Source organism: Equus przewalskii, chromosome 24, assembly GCF_037783145.1.
Source record: "Equus przewalskii isolate Varuska chromosome 24, EquPr2, whole genome shotgun sequence".
Lineage (NCBI taxonomy): Eukaryota > Metazoa > Chordata > Mammalia > Perissodactyla > Equidae > Equus > Equus przewalskii.
In genome coordinates this window covers 25,697,407-25,716,380 of record NC_091854.1, presented here as the reverse complement: position 1 = coordinate 25,716,380, position 18,974 = coordinate 25,697,407, and the positions used below count along the sequence as shown (strand labels likewise).

Below are 18,974 nucleotides of genomic sequence, written 5' to 3'. Positions count from 1 at the left end.
GTCTGCTGCGGTATAGTGTAGAGTTAACTTTTTTAAACATAAAAAGGTCAAAATTAATGAAGAAACTAGCAAATTCAAAGTTCCACTTAGGAATATCCCAATGCTTTCAGCAATTCACTTGAAATGAAGGAAGAAAACCACCCCCTTTAACATTTTAAAGCTTTGAAAGCCTAATGAACCATGCTACCTCCTGTAGTTTTTACCAAACCAAAATTTGTGCAAGGACTGGGCTCATTAGCACTAAGTGGAAGCAGACCATTCAGCTTATGCTACAGCTTCTTGCAATGTTTTCACCATTACCATTGCATTTGGTTGACAAAATATTGCTATCTCAACTGTTACTTCATTTTTCTCATTGTTGATGAAAAATTCCTATTATCCCATGAATTAAATAGCCCTCCTCCTAAGGGACAAAAAGATTTTTTTCTGTTAACAAATGTTCAAAATACATTAATTTTTCAACAAAGTAGATTTTTTTAAAAATTTTTTTTGCTGAGGAAGAGTTGCCCTGAGATAACATCTGCTGCCAATCCTCCTGTTTTTGTATGTGAGCCACTGCCACAGCATGGCCACTGACAGACGAGTGGTGTAAGTTCACACCCAGGAACCAGGCCTTGGCTGCTGAAGAGTGCACTGAACTGACCCACTAGGACACTGGGGCTGGCCCAAAGTAGATTCTTGAAGCAAGGTGGTTCTTGTTATGTTTTAATTTTTTACTTCTCTTCCTATATGTCCCAAACTATGGGCAATGGTTTGTGGGATAAGGAAGAAAATGAAATAATTAAAATACAGAGAATGTAGAATATTAGATATGTAGATAAACTTGGGGATTTTTATGAGTCATTACAATAGAGATTATATTATTGAACCTCAAAATATTAGTAATTCATTTAATGAAACATCTTTTAAGATTTTTACATCTCATCATTTCAGGCAAAACTTTGTCCTGCAATGAAAAACCCACACATTGGTTGGAGCATACCCTCCAAGTTATCTGATTTTGATTCTATGGGAGCCCCATACCTTTCATTGCATTTGAATTATTTTACAAGTTGTAGATAAGTGATACCGAGGCAGAATATTTCTTGTCTATAGATGTGTAAATAAATCTGTTGGTTAGAGATTCAGTTGAATTTCTTACTTTGGAAGAAGTCAATTTTGCCTCCAGTAATACATTAATTTCAATATTCTTCACCCATAAATATGTCTCTTCTTTGGATTGTTCTTTTATCTGGTTGTAACCTCTTCCTTGGTCCTTCATTAATGAATTAATGTGTTCATTTATATATATATCAAAGTTATGGTTTTCTTTTTTTTCAAATTAAAAAGTCACGTCCACAGGATTTGCATTATATTTTGACAACAAAGTACAAATGTATTCCTTAGGTTGTATATAGTTTAATTGCTAGAATTAGAATCTCCCTCTTCTTCTACTGCCCCAGCACAAACAGATGTGCATATAATTAGTATTTTGATATAAATTGGCTCAAACAACATCACTCAAGATTAAAATCAGTATTCTATTGTGTATTTTAAAAAAATTTGTGTATGTATTCTGATTTACATTTCCCTAAGAATTTTGTTGATTGCAGATGCCTGGGAAATAGTCTTGGTGGATTATCCAAAATTTGGCAGGTCCTTTGCAGAATGCTATCGAAAAAAAATACATATGATTATGACAAGATCCTCCATTTGGTGTGATGGGTCTTATATTACCAAGGGCTGTGTGTCCAAAGGCAATTGCATTTGTATGTCCCATATCCCAAAGGTTTTAGAAGAGATGTATGATGTGATTTGCCTTTAAACATAACCCTCTGGAGGTGCTGGAAAATAAAGGAATATATATGAACAAAGTTACTTATATATAAATATACATATAGTTGTTTGTGAAGGTAGTAATGTGATCACATTTTTTTCAATTCCTAAGAAGGCTAATGGAAATAGAAACAAATTGAGAGTATTTTGCATTTCACATTTAGCTTAAATCTGTCACTTGGTAAAAGTGTAATCTTCAGCAAGTGACTTAAATTTCTGAATCTCATTTTCATCATCAATATGTGATAATAATAATGTTTTGAGGTACTGAGAAAATCAAAGTGACAATTCTGCCAAAGTACCCTGCCATTGTAAAATGTAAGGTAGGGCTAGTCATGACCCTTCGGGAGTAACTCTAGCTACCGCGTCTGCCTCTGAGGTGGAGTATGGTTCTTAGATTGAAGGCCTGGGGAGAGTTGAGCCTTCCTTAGGATGACTGTGGATGGAGCTTTTAGGGAGAATAATGAAAACTGTTCCTCCTTTCTTCCTCTTCAGGAAGATTGGAAAGTATTTATTTGATTCACTTGCCAATTTTTTCTCCTGCCACTAGAGATGTCAATTCCTAACTATTTTCAGTATGTTTGGGGTTATTAGGAGAAAGTGCGTGCAAATGCGAAGGCAAATCCTTCTTGGGAAGTTCAGGGAGTACACTGACTCTCTGGTGTTTGGATCAAATTCACTATCTCAAATGAATTATTCTTAGAAATTTTTCTCTTATACTTATTATATTTCTGCCTAATGGGCTACAGTGAGTAATTACTTTCTGAACGCCTGGATGTCATTTTGAAGTATCTGCGTTTTGACCTATTATGGTCACATTCTAGCTTTCAGAGTCTGAGACTTGATGCTTCTGTTTCCATGTGATTGAGTGCATGATAGAAGTTACAAAGGGAACATTGATGAGCCAATGGGAAAATCAGATGCTTATTAGTGTGTTTTCATCTTTTAGAGGGGAGGGGTTTGGTAGATATGGTTTTCTCAGAATAGCAATGACACTCATATTTCAAAATATATTATTACACCAGGCATTGACCATGTTCATGGTTTGTTGTTTTGTTTACTTACCACATTGTTCCTTTTTACGTGGTCGGCCATCATCAATGGACAGATCTGAAGAAGAGGGCTGAAATCATTCATTTGGGGTGGCTCACTTTTGCATATTATAGCAGTCACAAACTAAGGGCTCTCAGCCAAATTACTTTGTTTGGAAAGCAAGGTATTTTTAAGGAAATTGTACTGGAATGCCTAGAGGTGGAGTATATACACCCTGTTTTATACCCAGCTGTCTTATGAAAGCATACTATTTGCCTGAGTCTGATAGGCATTTGAGTTTTCAGATGCATATCCTGTAAAACCATCAGGATTTTATCATCAGCCTTTCTTGCTAACTCTGCTGCTTTTCAGCAGGTAAAACTTCTAAATAATTGATAATAAAATCTCTCCTGGAAACTTCTTTGGGCTAGATGTAGTTCAGCTTGTCAAACCTTTTGGGAATCAGCAACAGAGAGAAAGGCTACAATGTCGAGCTCTTTGAAATTGAGGCATCTTAAATTTTCAACCTGTATTACTTTGGCATACCTAAAAGGTGTGAATGTGGTATCGTGGATGCAGCAGAAAATTAAGTAGGGAATAGCAGAAATATGTTTAAATTATTATTTCTTCCTTTTTCTCTTAAACTAATAGAGTTTTAAAATGAGTCAAATACATATTTTAATTGATAAACTGACTTTATATTCACCTATTGGAAACAGTACAACATATTTTACATAAGATTATGAAATATGGATGTTTTACTAAAAGACAGGAAGAGCTTTTTCCAGTCTTTAAAGTAAATACATATTCAAAGGATCTTAAGGCATACCATTTATTCATATTCATATCTATTGAAATACTGTACATCCACATACTTCAATAAATAGTTAAAAACCTGACCTCTTTTTAAATCATTTCTGAATTTCAAAAAACAATTTTTATTGAAAAGATTAAATAGGTAACTTTTGGCTGTGTCACAAAGCTAAGCACAATGGATAAATTAACAATTATTCAGTAAATTTGATCAGTATAGACGGTTGGCTTTGATAAGTTTCTCAGAATTTTCTGAGTTCACACATAGGGGTATTTATGTATATATTTTGCATTGAATTATCTGGGTAATTTTCTCAGTTCTCCAGTCTACTTTCTAGATATAGCTTAAATGTTATGATGAAGCATTAATTTTTCAGTTAAGTTTTAAACCCCCCAAAAGTGACTTTACGTTTGACAATCTCTCTCTCAAATCTTTTAGTGTCCCCCCCAAAACACAATACTATAATATGGGTAGTACTTTTTATTGTATAATTGCTGTATAACAGAAACTTAGTGGTGTAACAGGAGTTATGTTTCAAATAGGATCATTGTAAAACATAATTACACCACTTACAGCTATACTAAGAATGCTACTGAATTAAGTCAGCTACCCTAACATTCCAGATCTTCCCTTTCCCCTTCCTTCCTTCCTTCCACCCTCCCTCCCTCCCGCCATCCTTCCTTTCTTCTCTTTTTCCTCTCTCTTTACCCCCTTCCCTTTTCTGTCTTTTTCTTTTCTTTCCACTCTGCTTTCTCAACTGCTTTTTATTTTGCTTTCTTCTTTCTTTGAACAAAAATTCAGGGGCAAGAAAAAGAGTCCCACAAATGGAACTTGCGGAAATATAGTACTGAAATAAATAGCTAGAAAAAATTGTTATAGATCAAAAGATAAATCAATTTTATAAAACTGCTATTCTGAAATTGCAACAATCTTGTACAGTCAGGACTGATAAAATGGAGTAATCAGACGTTTCATATGTCCATAAATGTAAAATCATCTACTTGAACATTATATGCAATACATTCACACAAAAAAGCAAATACTGTAGCCTTATTTGAACAATATTGAACTCATAAATACTCATGATTTCACTCTTCCCAGGGGCCTAAGGACTAGGAATGCTGCTGTGATACAGAAAAACATAGCGAATACCTCCTCTATTTAAAAATGTCACTCAAGAAAGTCTCTTCTAACATAAAGGCAAATACATACAGCTACCGAGCTATGACTGTACTTCGGTCACATTCTATGGGAAAAACACCAGACTCCACAAATTCGGAATCATGACAACACTTTGAACTAATTATTTGGTTCATCCATAGTTTATACCTCGATTTACCTCACATTTACCCTACAAACCTTACAAAGAGGAGGTATTTTTAACTCTAGGAAAGCGATCACTGTATAATATGCATTCTTGATCTGTTTCTTTCTCCCAAACAATGGTACTGATGGTTAACACTTTTGTGGTAGCACCACTATTTCTAGTAAGTAGATTATTATGGAGTGTGCCACTTTAAAGCTGCAATACAAAAAAATATTGTGTGGTTTACTTACCAATTCCACAAAGAATATTGTAAAGAAGCAAATCAATAATAACTAAAGTGAAAATGCCACATGTGTTTTAAAAACCCACTTTTAATATATCAGACAAAATAATGTAATAAATTATTACAGTGAGTAAATTTAACAGCATTATGCCATATTAATGACATTTTGTGGAAATATTGTATGTTTATGCCTCTTCATTTAGGATTAATTTGTCTAATTAAATAGACTCATGGTATACTTTGGGACTAAATTTTACTCAAAAATCACCATTTTCAAGCCCATCTCTCTCAGGGAAAAATATTAGATACCTTGAATATGAACAATCTTTGTGAAATTTCTTATATCTAACTCTATTAGTAGGCTTTTTGTTATTGTGACTTGCAAAAGTGAATATCTGCAAAAATCTCTTTAGGTGTAATGAAATTGGTAACATTGTCAAACTTGTAAAATGGCTTTCATATTTCAAGGCTATGTTCTTTCTTTCATAAAGGGCAAAACCATCAAATTATTCAAATATATGTAGTATAATACTTCTTAGAGAAACAGCATTTTCCTTCAAAGACGTAGTTTTCATTCTTTTAATAGAAATAATTTAATATTCATGATAACTGAATAATTAACATATCAAGATATTCTCATCACTGTGTCTTCTCTCCATTTGATCGTATCTTACATATATCACATAAGAAGAAATATAGCATGGTGATTTTGTTTTGCCTTACTTGTTTGAGCTGAAATGGTTACAGAGAAAGATTTTATTGCAGAATTAGTTATTTCAGGGATTGATCTACTGCATACCAGCGTGGAATATTTGTTCTAATGTATTTTGGAACAATTTTTTATATAACATGCATTCCAAAATATCAACTGGGTGATGTTTTCAGATGGAAAATAAGCAAAATGCTCCTATCCACAGGAGCACTCTATCTATCCTATCAACTTACCTGCCATAGAACCACACTAATTTTGAGTGCTTACCAACTCATGCAATATTAGGTAATCGGATGTTGCGTCCTTTCTGACAAACCATCTCAAAAGTTTTGACTTGGAATACTGAAAGGAAAAGATGCTGTCTTGCTAGACAATGCTTTGGATGGACTGTGCTGTCATTTTAAGGGAAAGTATTTCCCAAAGTGGATCTAACATTTAGCCACAACTAAAGAAATCATATGGTAAATTTATCTGTACTATGTTAAATTGTTTTTCATCACAAAACTGAGTTCTTGGGGTCAAAATTCTCAAACCCAGCTGGTAATGAGGGAAGAGATTTTTACAGTCAGAGAGCTCCTTCATTCTTTAGAAATTGGATATGGTTTAACTTTATCATCGTGGTTTATTTTTGCTTTCCAATTGCAGAATTTTGCAAAACATCTTTTAGTTGGAGATGAAGAGAAAACTATTATTTTATGAAGGCACACCCATGCTGAACTTACAGGAAAGAGAAGCAGAGCTGCACAGCCAGTTATATTACAAGGCTCATTCCTGAAACCTGAATATCATGCGAGCAGAAAAATCTAGATATGTGTTATATTTTGAAGAAATGATCTGAAGGCAATATTATTTGCTTTTTATCAAAAAAGAAAAAAAATGCATCTTTGTAAATGTGGATTGACTCTCATGGAAACAGGGAAATGAATGCTTGTATTGCAGCCTTAAAGAATCACATGTTCACTGCAATATTCGTATTTGTAAACTACAGCCTGCAACCCAGCAGACCATGACTGAATGCTTTTGAAAAGTTGTAGATTACAAACATGAAATCACAATTAATATCCTCTAAAAGTAATTTCAGAGCTTTCACGTCTTAAAAAAAGGACAATGTGTACTGCTTCACAAGGTAATGTAGCTAATCAAAAAAAGAGTAGAATTAAAGTATTTACATAATGAGCAATTCTACAGAAGGCGATCATCCCCATGTAAGCACTGCTGATTATATCCCACGCTGCTTTTAACAAACTGTACCAGATTGGATCCAGCCATCAGCACTTTCAGAGAATCCTTGAAAGCCTTTTATGGGTCTTTAAATTTATTGTAGAATGGCATTCTTCAGGTAGAATATGCTGGTGAAAGAGGACAGTGTCAACACAAGGTACCAGCAGGAGAAAAGAACATCAGCGCTCCCGGTAATTCCATACTGGGCTGTACTTGGAGCTGGAAAGAAATGGAAAAGATTAAATCAAAATCTAATTTGTGTCTTTCAAGTTCCTAACAATAATCACAAGGCAGCCAGGTGTATTGCGGAGAGCACGGGCATTGGAGTGAGGGCAGACTTTCTGCTGTAGGACAATGTGCGGCCTATTCAACTAACCTCTCTGAGCTTCAATTTTCTCAAGGGCAAAATAGAAATAATATAATCCATGTGGCAGGAATGCCGTGTGAATTGGAGATGAAGCACATATAACACACTGCACTGCGCTGGACACAAGCTAAGAACTTAATAAACAACAGCTAACATTATTATTCCTCTTATATGCAATGCAAATATTTGTATTCGTGGACAATATTTATTCATGCATATATTTTTTAAAGTTTATTTTTATTGAGATATAATTGACATCTAACACTGTGTGAGTTTAAGGTGTACAGCATGTTGATTGGATACATTTACATATTGCAATATGTCTACCACCTTAGTGTTGGCTAAGACCCTTATCATGTCACATAATTATCATTTCTTTTCTGTAGTGAGAACAATTAAGATCTAGTCTCTTAGCATCTTTGAAGGTTATAATACAGTATTGTTGTCAATAATCCCTATGCTGTGCGTTAGCTCTCCAGGACTTACTTATTTACTAGTTCCAAGTTTGTATCCTTCAACAACAGCTCCTCAATCCCCCTGCATCCCCCCAGCATCTGGTAACCACCACTCTACTCTGTTTTTACAAATTCAGCTTTTTTCGATTCTACATATAAGTGACATCATACATGTATATATGCATATATTTGGCAATCATTTTTATTGCTCAAATACTGCACTAAATGCTGGAAAAACAAAGAAGACCTCTCTTCCAATGTCTTTTTTTTTTTTGTTTTGAAGTGAGGAAAGATAGTGAAACATTTATAATACAATCTTAGGAATGTTAGAGTTGCATGTGCAAACTGCAGTGATGCAGAAAATTTTGAGTTTAAATCTGCCTGGGTAAGGGAAGGATAATTTAACCGAGAGTGTTACTGAAGCAGACCATCATTTGGGTAGAGGAAACAATGTTTTCAAAGGCACGAGGAAAGGAGAGAGCACAGCATTCTATTCCAGGAGCTAAAAGTAGATTAGTCTTGCTGGACTATGGAGTTAGAGGCCTGGAGTGGAGGGAATTGAAAGTGGAACCCTAGGCAGATAAAATGGCCTTTATTGTAATGAAAAAGAGTTTCGTTTTTCATACAGAGGGAGATTTTGAAGAATTTGGAGCTGTTGAATTATAAGACTACATTTATACATTAGAAAGATCACAGTTTTCTATATAGAGAAGATCACGTGGTACTGGGCTAACAGTCACGTTGAATTTTGACTGAGAGACTTTACCTAGAGATTCACCAAGCTGGGGATATTGTGAGAGTCTACCGAATGGATCCCGCTTTATTTCACAGAGGACAGTTGCTGCTTTGAGTGTGAATTACATTGTGTTCCAGAAATTGGATGTCGCGGGCATGCTCGGCTTTGCTTGAGGCCAATTCTCATTTACCATAATAAAAATAATAGTAATGATAAAAAACCCACCAACATATGTTTAGCTACATTTTTAAAATGAAACCTGGATTTCAAGCCCTGTTTCCTACTAGAAAATAAATAATGTAATAAAAAATACACTATTTCACCCCCAAATCCATAACTCAAATCCAGGAGCAGCTTTAGTCACACTGAGTTTGAATTACCAGCAGGTAGTTTACTGGAACTTTCACCAATGACTATATTTCCACATTACAAGAAGAATAAATTGTGTTGTTTATACCTCTCAGGAATTAAAGACAATGAAAGATGCACTGGCCTTGGCCAATGGAAAGGCCATTGATGGTCCAGTTGTTGATTCCAGGTGAGTGAGATTCAAGGGCAGAGATGACCCCTCACTGGTAAACACAGAGCAAAATCAACTCTGTAATGCTTTGATTTGAATTACAAATGAGTTTTAAAAAATGAGAAGATGACAAAGAAAATATATCTATTATTGAACAGATGGCTTTTCAAATTTTGATGTATAAGAAGTCTAAAACCATGAAACTCCTTAAATTATTTTCTTTTCTTCAAGACCTAGGAAGATGTTTTCTTTTTAAAAATATAAATAAATATTTAATTAGTCTGTTACTTTCTCAATGACAGCTATTTCAGAGTTACTTCTGCTGTTGTTTTTTGAGAATCTTGAGTGCAATAAAACCAGTATAATAGTAAAGGACTAATAATAATAAGCAAAGAATATAAAATGATTTCATAAATAAAGAATAGATCTTAAAAGCCGAGCATACAAAGCAAAGATAAAATTTTTATTATCATGACCAATTAAATAGTAAATTAAGTGGGTAGAGTATAAAGGACCCTCAAAACTCCTTATTTATCTTTTTCTCTTTTTGGTGAGGAAGATTGGCCCTGAGCTAACATCTGTGCCAATCTTCCTCTATTTTGTATGCAGAATGCCACCACAGCATGGCTGATGAGTGGTGTGTAGGTCTGCACCCAGGATCTGAACCCTGGGAAACCAAAGTGGAATGTGCGAACATAACCCCTACACCACCAGGCTGGTTCCATTTATCCATCTTTTAAAATGCATTTTTAGGGAGCTGGCCCTGTGGCTGAGTGATTAAGTTTGCGCGTTCCACTTCAGCAGCCCAGGGTTTTGCCAGTTCAGATCCTGGGCATGGACATGGCACTGCTCATCAAGCCATGCTGAGGCAGCGTCCCAGGTAACACAACCAGAGGCACTTACAACTAGAATATACAACCGTGTTCTGGGGGACTTTGGGGAGAAGAAGAAGAAAAAACAAAGATTGGCAACAGATGTTAGCTCAGGTGCCAATCTTTAAAAAAACCAAAATGCATTTTTGGAGCAATCTTTCCTGAATCCTCTCTCTTCTCCAACAAACTGAGCAAACTACTCTATTGTGTCATTAAGCCACCGTATATATTCTTTTTTATACAACTATAAAACTACATTGCAATTATCTGTACATATATATCTGTTTCTCTCACCAGGCTGTAAACTCTCCTAGATCATGTTTTATTTATCTTAGTGTTTCTAGATACAAAGTCTAGCAAAGTCTGGTACACAGTAGATGCTCAAGAAATGGCTGTTGAATGAAGGACTCAAATAAATGAATAGGTCAGAGTTAGAAGAGGTATTTCTCTCCTACAAAATGGAATCTCTTCTTAAGCAAGTCACTTGCCTATAGGCTAGAGAACCTACAATATACCCTCTTTCATTCAGCAAATATTTACTGAACTAGGTACCAGGCACTGTACTAAGTACTGGGAATACAATAGCTAATAAGATAGGTGTGATCCTTTTGTTACTTAATTCCATATACTTCCATACCTACTCCTTGTTATCATGTACCTTCAATGCCACCTTTCCCCTCAATGTGCCTTTCTTGTCTACTCAGCCTCCTACTATCATAGACATAATATATTTAAATTAACAGAGTATATATTTTTTCCACTGATGTCTCAAATTGATGTATTTTTTCTACTTGTTCGTGAATGCAATACTTCTGTTAGCCCTAAAATAAAGCATGAGCCTGTTGCTGCATTGTTAGCCTGCAATTATTAGGAGAAACAGACTGCAGAATAACTATGGACAATTAGTAGGGCAAAAAACCTAGACAGCAAAGTTAGTCAAAGGAAGGTGAGGTCAGCTATCTAATTCCGAGTCATATATCGTGATCTATACTCTGAGCATATATTGAGCATCTTTTATGTACTGGGGAGTGAACACAGGCAAAGATGAATAAAACTAAATCTCCTGTCTTAGGAAAGTTTCATTCTAGTTGGTAATATAAATAAAAAGGCAATTATAGAACATTAGGATATATGCAATTATAAGGATAATGAACAAACATGGGAGGGCTCCCCAAGGAGCCTTGGTAAGAAGGAGTCCAGGCAGCAGATACAGATACAATTATTTTTTACAAAATGCAATGATATACTCATGTTAGTACATATATATCACTTTTTAAGATGGCAGCATAGCAGTCCATTGACTTGGAGTGTCCTTTATTATATAACCGTAGTCCATTTGACTGATTGTTTTTTTTAGAGATTGGCACCTGAGCTAACAACTGTTGCCAATCTTCTTCTTTTTTTTTTTTTTTCTGCTTTATCTCCCCAAACTGCCCCGTGCATAGTTGTATATCCTAGCTGCAGGTCCTTCTAGCTGTGGCATGTGGGACGCTGCCTCACTGTGGCTTGACAAGTGGTACCATGTCTCTGCCCAGGATCTGAACTGGTGAAACCCTGGGCCGCTGCAGCGGAGTGCGTGAACTTAGCCACTCGGCCACTGGGCCAGCCCCTGACTGATATTTATTATGTGTTTTTTTGGTAACTTGTTACCTGAGTGACTTAGAGCATGAAGTTAATGGTACTAAAGTTAGGACTCTCAGTACTATCTGGGCCAATTAGATTTGCTTAGCATGTTAAATCCCAATCAGCTACTCGAGAAATTATAGAAAACGTTAAGAAAATAACTGTTAGCTATTAGACATGAGCTTCAAGACCCAGTTCAAATATCATCTCCTTTAAAAAGAGAAAAGTCTCTATAAAATCCCACATGCCAAATTAATTTGGCATCATATTTGTTACCACATTTACGTATATATCACATCATCTTTACATATCTATCTATTTCCATTAGACCAAAAACATCTTCAAGCCAAGATTTATTATATGTATCTTTTATCATTGGATGGAACACGGAGTCTGGTACTTAGTAAGTGTCCAATAAATATTTGTTGAATGATGATAGGGTTCATATCCATTTCCCACACTGTCACTATAAACACATAAGGGAACACAATAAATTGACTTCTTTTTTCAGAAGAATAGAGTCTTTCACCACTCAAATTTTGCTGTCTTTCTTCTCTCCCTACTTTGAGATTCATTATTACCTTTTAAGACCTGTACAGAGTCAGAATACCTCCCCTCAGTATTTGAGCAAGAAGATAGACCATGAGGCAGATTATATAGGGGAAGAGCATGCATCAAACTTTGTAGCATCATCCTCTTGCAGGAAAGAGAGGAAGGGTAGATGAACCCTTGGCCTCCAGATACAGTCCTGAATTTCCTAGGAGACATCCAGCTGTGCCTCTGCAAGGGTCAAATCTGTTGTATGTTCTCTGCCTAAATAAAGCATCATAGGGCAGGTGATCAGAAGTGTAGTTGGGCCATAGTGAGGGTTTCATCCTGAGTGACATGAGAAGCCATAGGTGAGTTTTGAGCAGAGGAGGCCAGCTGACATTTTCAAATGATTGCTTGGCTATTCTGTGGACAGTAGAGTGCACTAGTGGAGGCAAGCGTAGAAGCCTATGCTGGCCCCAGACCTTCACGGGTATCCAGTGCCTACCGGGGGAAGCCACAGCTCTGGAGCTCAGCATTCAGACACCCCTGTTATCTGACTCTAGTCAACTTATCCAGACTCACACACTCTCTTAGCTCCACTCACACAAGCCATTTTCTGGACACACAGAGCATCTTCATTACTCCTGTCATTTGCACATGCTATATCCTTGAGCTTAAATGGCCCTCCTTCCTTTTTCTCTTCACCTATCAAAGTCTTTTCATCCTTAAAGACCTACAATGCCACCTCCTCCATGAAGCCCCCCTAATCTCTCTAATAAGAATTGTTAGTCTCCTGCTGATACCTGATTTCAGAAATAGTTCCTTTTTACGCAACCCTTCAGCAATGTGTTGGATGCCTGCATGCCGCCCCCCTCCCCCCATTTTATTTGAGAGAAAAGAAGAGAAAGCAGGAATGAAGTGGGGTTCGTCAGGGAGGCTGCTTTGGTGTGCTCTGTAGATCGGAAATTACAACAAACAACAGAAAATGCTGGTTGTTAGTCTTCCTACTTTCTTAGTGAAGCTACAGGCATTCTAGCTTTTAAAGATAATGTGCATAATCTACGGACTGTAGATCCAGATGACTTTGGTTCAAAGTCCAGCCGCACCTCTTTCTGGCTGGACCGACCCTGGCGCCTTTCATCACTGTGCTTAGTTCACATCTTCACCTGCAAAGGAGGACTGGTAGCATCTCAAAAGTTATCGTGAAGATTAAATGTGTCGATATATTTGAAGCGCCCAGTACAGCATCTAACACGGGAGAAACATTTCCTCAAGAATTATCCAAACACTCCTCATTGGCTCATTCATTGAGCAAGTTCAGTGCGTGCAGTGTGCTAGGCATTCTCTGAGTCACTAAGCAAAACAGAAATGGCCCCTGTCCTCAGAGAGCTTTCTCTTTGGGATGTTTTCCATAGAACAAGCATATTTGACTTCATTCTTGATCGACAATTGGTTATATCAATGTTTCTCTGGTCTTACAAAGCTGCCTTCCATTTTATCTTACAAAAATATTTATTCTCTTCATTATCTTGGCTTCTTTTGGAGAGCTTTCATTTAATGCCATGTATTGCTAGATCATTGGCTGTGGGAAGCATTCCCCCAATCTAGCTGCCATTGTATTGTGACAAGGTCTGGCAATGGAAGGAGAATCGTGCAAGGCACTTCTCCAGGGAACATAATTCTTTAAGCAGAGTCCTTTGTCCTCCTTTCTAAAGCCTATTACTGATTAATGTCTTCCCTCTGTCCTGGAAGCCTTGTAAAAACAGGCAGAACTAGCAATAAACATATCTCAAAGAACAAACAGCAGCCCCCCAAGGATGCGGGGGTCTATATTCCGTTAATTATATCCTCGCTGCCCTCCTAACTTCTTTGAAGACCCTGAAACTATGTAACCTCTTCCTAAACAATCGCTATGTCTGCTGCACATCTGCTATGTAGATAACCACCTTTGATTATTACCTTTAGTCACACACTGCCCCTCAACTATTGTTCCCATGACGACAATAGTTAGACCACCTCGTGGGATTGTTTCCTGTGTAAGTGTACCCTGTCCCTGAAATAAATTGGACTTGCTTGCAACTGTGTCGAGTCTCACGTCTAGCACTTACACTTTCGCCGACGCCGTTTCTCCCACGGGAAGCTGGACTCTGCCGAGGCTGGACCCTGGCAATTGGCCCATCTCCTCTGGTTTGTAGGCTCCTTGAAGGCAGGAGTATGACCTCTTCCTTTTTTTCTTTTTTCTCCAGGAGAAGAGTAGGGTAGTGCATGGCCTTCAGAGAGGTTTCATGGCTGGTCCAGGGCCGTGTCTGGCTTTGGCGGGGCTCTCAGGCATGGAGCAGAAGTGCCTGGCTAGGTGTGGAGCACAGGCCTTTGGGATTTCTCCCAGTTGTCAACAGGAAGATCCAATCTGGCTTTAACACATATCTTACATCTTGTCTAATTATGATTATCACTCCCAATTACTTACAGCTGCTGCATATTATTTTCAGTCTTGGCAGTTTTCCCTTGTATTGCTCCAGTTTTTATTTTTAGGTGAAAGCGAATGTAACTGTGAAATATTTGGTTTTGGTATAATACCAATTACTTGCCTAGGCAGTTTCCTTAAATTACTCAAGCTTTAAGTAAACTACCTTTGAGTCATATTTTTAAGATTCTCATTGCAACCTTAGGTAAAGTTACTTTAGCTACATTAACTCCGCTTCCACAAGAAAAAGCTGGCCTCAACTTACATTTTACTATGGAAGCTTATACCTTAATGGGAAGTGAATGATTTACACCTCAATTAGGTTTCATATAAAAAAGAGTGATTAGTGTGGATTCAAAATAGAGTGCACATTAGTTTACAGAAGAATTGTATACCATTGATATGATCCCAAAGGCAGTGCAACTCTGCTTCATAACATACTGTGGGAGGAGTCTGTTCAAAAGATATTTTAATCCTCTCTTCAGCAATATCCACCCCTTCACACCATCAGCAGGTGGAGGGAATAACACACTGGAGGCTCAGATCACACCCAGATTTTTTTTTTTTTGAGGAAGATTAGCCCTGAGCTAACATCTGCTGCCAATCCTCCTCTTTTTGCTGAGGAAGCCTGGTCCTGTGCTAACATCTGTGCCCATCTTCCTCTATGTTATATGTGGGATGCCTGCCACAGCATGGCTTGCCAAGCAGTGCCATGTCCGAACCCGGGATCTGAACCAGCGAACCCCGGGCCGCTGAAGCGGAACGTGTGAACTTAACTGCTGTGCCACCGGGCTGGCCCCCCACACCCAGATTTTTTGTATCACTTAATTCTGCCTAAACACTGGGTGGCAATTAGGGGAGGAGAGGAGCACTGGGACGGAAGATGCTTTACAGCTGGATGTCCAACTTTTGGTTACGGTGTCTGGAAGAATCAGACAAGTCTTGGCACGGGTGACATCCTCTCATTATTCCTTTCCGTGCTATTCTTGCGCAATCGAATGACCTAGGCCCTAAAATGGGATGTACTGCGTTAGAGACACAGCACAGACAAACCATGTCCTCTCTTCTACCATCTCACACCTACAGCACCATCTCTCCCGAGGGAGCACTTCGTTTGGATGGATACGACATGCTCCTGTACTGCAGCCCTTCCAAGATCTTCTCCCCCTGGGCTCTGGGCTTGAGGAATGCCTGAGTAGCATAGTTGTCATGTGGTGGGGCTACCAGTGTATAGATTTTCAGATTTTTTCTTACTCAACACACCTTTACCGTGCCATACACTGTTTCCTGGAATACAGAGAGGTAAACATGGCATGGTCCTCTTTTAAACAGCTCTCAGTCTGGTAGAGTAAGGCTTAATTTACAAGCCCCCACCAGAGTCAGCTTCACTGGCATTTCGAGAGAGAAAGAAAGAAGTGGATTAATGGCTTCAAATTCCTGCCAGTCAGCCTTGCCTTTTGTCTTCTTTAAAAGGAATCAGGCTAACAAGTGCACATTGGTGCAATTTTCTCAAATTAGAAGCCTAAGGTTATAGAAAAATCTATGTTTATATACTTATTCTAACATTTTAGATTTTTACTTTTTGTTTTGGTCAAAAATCGAATGCCTATCTTCAGAAAGTTCCAACATCTTTTACAGACCAAGACTTCACAAGCATAAAAATGTAAAATAATTATTTTCAAAGAATTTCCCTATTTTGTATTATAAAGAAGGAAAATGGCTAGAGAAACCATACCATTCTTTTCTCTTTCTGACTCTCGGAATTTCCCTGCCAGCTTGTTCTCAGCAACTACTAAGCTATTTCTCTGGCAGACCACCAACCTTGAATCCTTCTCTGTTTGCTGAATAGCCATTTTGCCAAAGTTCATGGTATACAATCCTATTTACTCAGCATCAACTACATTAGGAATTTTAAACATATGTTTGTTTCTGTTATTACCCATATTCAGAAATCTGTGTTTTTGTAGATGAATACTTTTATCTGCAAACAGCCAGATGAAACTCTCTGTGACTGTTACCTCTAATTCAAGCTAAGGAGAATAAGTAAGCAATCAGCCAAATAGAAATGAATTCCGTTGCCATTTTTCTGTCCTTCATAGTCATTGGAAAAAGTTTCAAAGCCTGAATTGTTCATCAATATCTTCTAAATGTGTTGGATTTTTTTGTTCACTCTATTTTTAGCAAATCAGAAGTGATTTACATGAATCTACAGTAGCTCTGTTTTGAAGTGTGTTGCTAATAGGGGTAATTTTGTATCACCCGAAATGGTTCTTTGAATTTGGGCAAAGGCCAGTTATTCAATCCAGGTTGGTTTGCGAATGGGTTTCTATAAAAGTGTCACTACATATTTTGGAGTATGTGTGTATGTGTGTGGGAGTGTGTATAAGTTGTGTATAAGCGTTTTAAAAGCTGGCTTTGTTGTGTGAAATGTATACACAAACATACAATACAAATTGCCTTGAATACAGAGTTTTAGTCTGAGTCTTTAAGGCTCCATCTAGCTGAAGAAAAGAGGATTTTACAGAAATAAAAACAGAAACCCAGCTGTGTTGTTAAGGTCACTAATAGTCACTGCTATCAGTGGTATCATCAGTGGGACACTGCGGTAAACATGGTGTGGTAAGAAATGGGAGAAAGTGAAAACCAGTCAACATTTTTGCCAGTTGAGGGAGTTTTTAAGATTTTGTATATGTGGCTATGCGGGTGTGAAATTATTTAAGTTTTTATATAAGTGTCTAAACTTGGAGCTTTAATGATCAAATTGTCTTGTTTATTAAATTTTATTCTTTACATCTTTTGTGTTAGCAAGGTTATCCTAAACCAGCTTCTTTTCTGTTATTCTGCAACATTGTTCTTTCAGCATTAAGGATCAAGAATTTCATAAAGCTTGATTATATTTTCCATTTTTTGGAATATTCTATTTCTTTTCTTAGCTTTCAAATACAATAAAGGCCAGTGATTATCTGGCCCTGTAGTTCTGATTTACTTAAATTGTTCCACTTGTTATGCTCCAGATTGATTTTCAGTTATTCTCAACGATTCTCTAATCATTGCCATTATATTTTGGCTATTTAAAAAACCTTAATAAAATCTAAATGACTTTGTATGGAATTCAAGACCCTCTGTAAACTTCCCCAAAGTGACCTTTCCAGCCCATCTCTAGTCCCACTGGGCAGGAAGGCTCTTCATTCTCAGGACATGCCCAGGCCTTTGCTGCATTTGTGTATTTGCTCACACTCTGCCTTCATCTGAGATGGGCTTCTGCACCTCCATATCATGTTGGAATGGTCCCCAACTTTCTGCATCATGTTGGAGTGATCCCCATCTTTCAATGCCCATCTCAAGTGCAACCTGCTCAGGGAGTTAGAACCAGTCAGAACTCTACAAGGAATTCAGGATCATCTAGTGCAACCCTTTGGTTTTACAGCTGAGGAGATGAGGCTGGTGGAGACCGAATGATGTACTTAAGTTAGAGGCAAAAATAAGCCTGGAACTCAGGTGTGCTGACTCTCTGTGCTTCCATTTCTGGGTAGCCTCCCGGAATTACACCCGAGCTCTAGTTGCACTTACTCCTCTCCTTGTTCTTTTCTCCCAGAGCCATTTGTTTTCACCTATACTTCCTCACCCTCATGTTCATTTCCTTCAATAGAGTTGAAGTCTCTTGAAAACAAGGATCATATTTAATTTCCTTTTGCATCACTCACTGCATTTGATCAAGTGATTGGCACTGTCAAAATATTTATTTCAGAGAACTATAGATAAATTGTTTTAATTTCTGCAGTTTAATGAGGTTTCACTATAAAGCTCAAGAGAAAGAAAGGAGCACTGGAGGGAAGGTAATATCAATCAGGAATCTAGGATTTGGAAACATTGACTCCTATGGTAGAGGAAGAGTGGTTCTATTTTGTTGAAAAGAAGAATCTTGTATTCTTAAATGTCTCTGAAGACATCATACCATAAACATACAGAGCTACACACACACACGCACACACGCACACACTCCAAGAGAACTGTTCAAGAATCGCTTTTGCCTGTGACTTCTATTTGAATATGCTAGTTATGGTGAAGATCGTATTTGTAACAAGCAAGCACGCCATGTACTAGCTTAGCACCTGTATGCCTCAGTTTTCTCACCTGAACAAAAGGGATAAAAGTATCTTCCTCATAGTGTTGTGATAAGTAAATGAGCTGACTAAGTAAGGTGCTTAGCCCAGGGCTCATTTAAGCGTTCCTTAAATGGTAGCTTTTAAGATGATTAGTGT

General features: G+C 37.5%; 1 protein-coding gene across 2 annotated transcripts in view; it reads right to left on the bottom strand.

The window, feature by feature from the left end:
- Positions 1–4,387: 4,387 nt before the first annotated feature.
- Positions 4,388–18,974, bottom strand: part of NEGR1 (neuronal growth regulator 1) — an 817,887-nt gene continuing 803,300 nt past the window's right edge. For both annotated transcript variants that reach the window (XM_070592298.1, XM_070592297.1), the window contains one exon: positions 4,388–7,363. In XM_070592298.1, coding sequence (XP_070448399.1) covers positions 7,239–7,363 — 125 coding nt within the window. In that variant the 3' untranslated portion in view covers positions 4,388–7,238. The remainder of the gene's footprint in view (positions 7,364–18,974) is intronic.